The 2,210-nt window shown below is 40.5% G+C and overlaps 1 protein-coding gene across 1 annotated transcript in view; it reads left to right on the top strand.

The window, feature by feature from the left end:
* Positions 1 to 465: 465 nt before the first annotated feature.
* The window catches only part of XPC (xeroderma pigmentosum, complementation group C), a gene marked incomplete at its 5' end in the record, with an annotated part of 11,882 nt that continues 10,137 nt past the window's right edge, over positions 466 to 2,210 (top strand). Inside the window, 2 exons of the mRNA XM_010132756.1 lie at positions 466 to 661; positions 1,570 to 1,697. Of these exons, the coding sequence (XP_010131058.1) occupies positions 466 to 661; positions 1,570 to 1,697 (324 nt within the window). The remainder of the gene's footprint in view (positions 662 to 1,569; positions 1,698 to 2,210) is intronic.

Below are 2,210 nucleotides of genomic sequence, written 5' to 3'. Positions count from 1 at the left end.
GGTTAAACCCAGGTGTGAAACGGGCGCCACACGCTGTCTGGAAGCGCTGACAAAGGCTCGAAATCCGGCACTGAGCGACGGGGTGAGGGTTTGGCCTCACACGGCCGTGACACGTGGGGTCCGTGTCCCAAGAGGTGCCTGAAGAAAGTTCTCCAGAGCAGCTTCACAAAATAATAATTTCTTGTGAGCAGCTAGTATGATGCTAGTTTTTCAGCGGACCCCATTGGCAGGACTATAGGAACCTTTGTGTACTTCTTGTACATTACATTATTATGGGTATTTACTGTCAGCAGGTCTCGCTGTTCAGTTCTTACCTGTTGAGAAACAATGACATGACGTGCTCATCGTTGTGAGTGGTCACTTTCTTCTGTAGCGGGTTCTGTTGAGGTCTGTGGAGGTGCTGTTGCTGATTGCCATCGACATGTAATTTCATCCTTTAACATAGCTTCCTTCTGTCCCATGCAGATGATTTTGATGAGAAAAAGCCCAGTATAAAGAAGAACAACTCAAAATCTAGGAAGAAGGAAGAAGAAGATTGCAATACTGGAGTTTCCCACAGAGCAAATAAGTCTTCAAAACAAAAAGGGGCAAAGTCTATAATAAAGGAAAACAAAAATATTGCCGGAAATGAAGGGAATCATAACAAAGAGGAAATGTGCAGGTAAGTTTACTTATCATTCAGATCTGTAGAAGCTTTGTCTTCATGTTATTTGTTTAGGGCCCAGTGCTGCATATGTGCATGTGAGCAGTTTATTATAGGTTATCCGTCCAATTTAGTACCTTTGTGTCACACAGCTGAGCAGAAGTACTGTCTTACTCATTGCAGAGTCAGTCCTGAGGAAGATGGTCTGTATGGGAAGCAAATAAATATTTGAGCCTTTTCAAATTCAGTGGTTTAAATACAGAATTTTATTTAATTTGTTAGTTTTTATATGGGTCTAGGGAGGCGTTATGGAATCCAGCAGGATTAGAAATGGTGGCCTGAAGTTTAGGTTTAAAATGATGAGCAGAAATCTTTAAACATATCATTCTCTGGTGTTCTTTGGAATCCAAATAAAATACCAGCACGGTCTGCCTGTGTCGATTGCTCTCATATCTTTAATAAAAAGAAATTAAACCAATTGGTCTCATTTCACTGGCCAGTATACCTTGGGTATTAGTGTAGTGAAACAGAAACAGTTCCAGTTTCAGAACACTCTGAAGGTTCGGTGCAAACAAATGATTCAGTGAACCAGTTCTCCAAGGGCTCATCTGTACAAGCTGGTCTAAATGATGGGGCCTTTTGTAGGCTCAGGCATGTTCTTCCCTAAACATCCTTCCAGAACAAGGACCTAAGTTTGCACTGAAAAAACACTGCTTCAGTGAGCCCGTGGTTATCTGTAGCAAAGATGCTTTGCTTTACAGAGAAGGTATCTGTGATTTAATTGTCAAATACTCAATCTGTTGTTGCTGATGCACACGTCATGCTTCATTTATTTCCCTATTTTTAGTGTGTTTTTTCTTGATTTTTCTTAAATAAACAAGCACCTACACTTCCTGAAGCTAAAGCCACTTTGATAATTTTAACAGTGACTCGCTGAAGCCCCCTCAAAAGGAGATAAAGTTGGAGAGAAAATCTCCTGTTAAAAAAGAAGTGGATGAAGACAATACTGACAATGATGATGATGAAAGTGAAGATGAGTGGGAGGATGTGGAAGGTAACAATTGCATGTTTATCAATTTTAAGGAGTAAATATACACAATTTTCTTCCTTTTTTTAAATTTGATTTTGGAACCATTTCTCCTTTGGATTCGGGTAAATGCATATACTCTATTCCTGAAGTGTGCTCCGTGTGCATATCTGTATCTTTACAAGCTCCTATCTCACAATGCTTTTAGGATGGCTCTAAAGAAGAGAAAAGCCAGACCACTACTGACCTGATGGTAGTGCCTTGAATTGGACTATTTGGCTTAGGTTAAAATCATGCTACCATGCACTAGCCGTCCTCTAATATTGAGCTGCTAAGAATGAGCCAGTTTAAGATTCAAAGCTGTGACTTCCACATGAAGGAGAGTGGAGATGAAACCAAACGAGCTGTTCAATTAGGTGGCCATCAACAAACTGTCATAACAATCACGATGATCATAATCTTGCTATTTTGCTGCGGCAGGGTTATGCCTTCTAAAGCAAACAGCTGGCAGGTTTTGGTTTGGGGGTTTTTTTTTTCTGC

This window comes from Buceros rhinoceros, unplaced genomic scaffold (assembly GCF_000710305.1).
Source record: "Buceros rhinoceros silvestris isolate BGI_N320 unplaced genomic scaffold, ASM71030v1 scaffold2953, whole genome shotgun sequence".
Classification (NCBI taxonomy): Eukaryota; Metazoa; Chordata; class Aves; order Bucerotiformes; family Bucerotidae; genus Buceros; species Buceros rhinoceros.
Note: the sequence above shows the minus strand (reverse complement) of the source record. Positions and strands in the feature narration are given on the sequence as shown.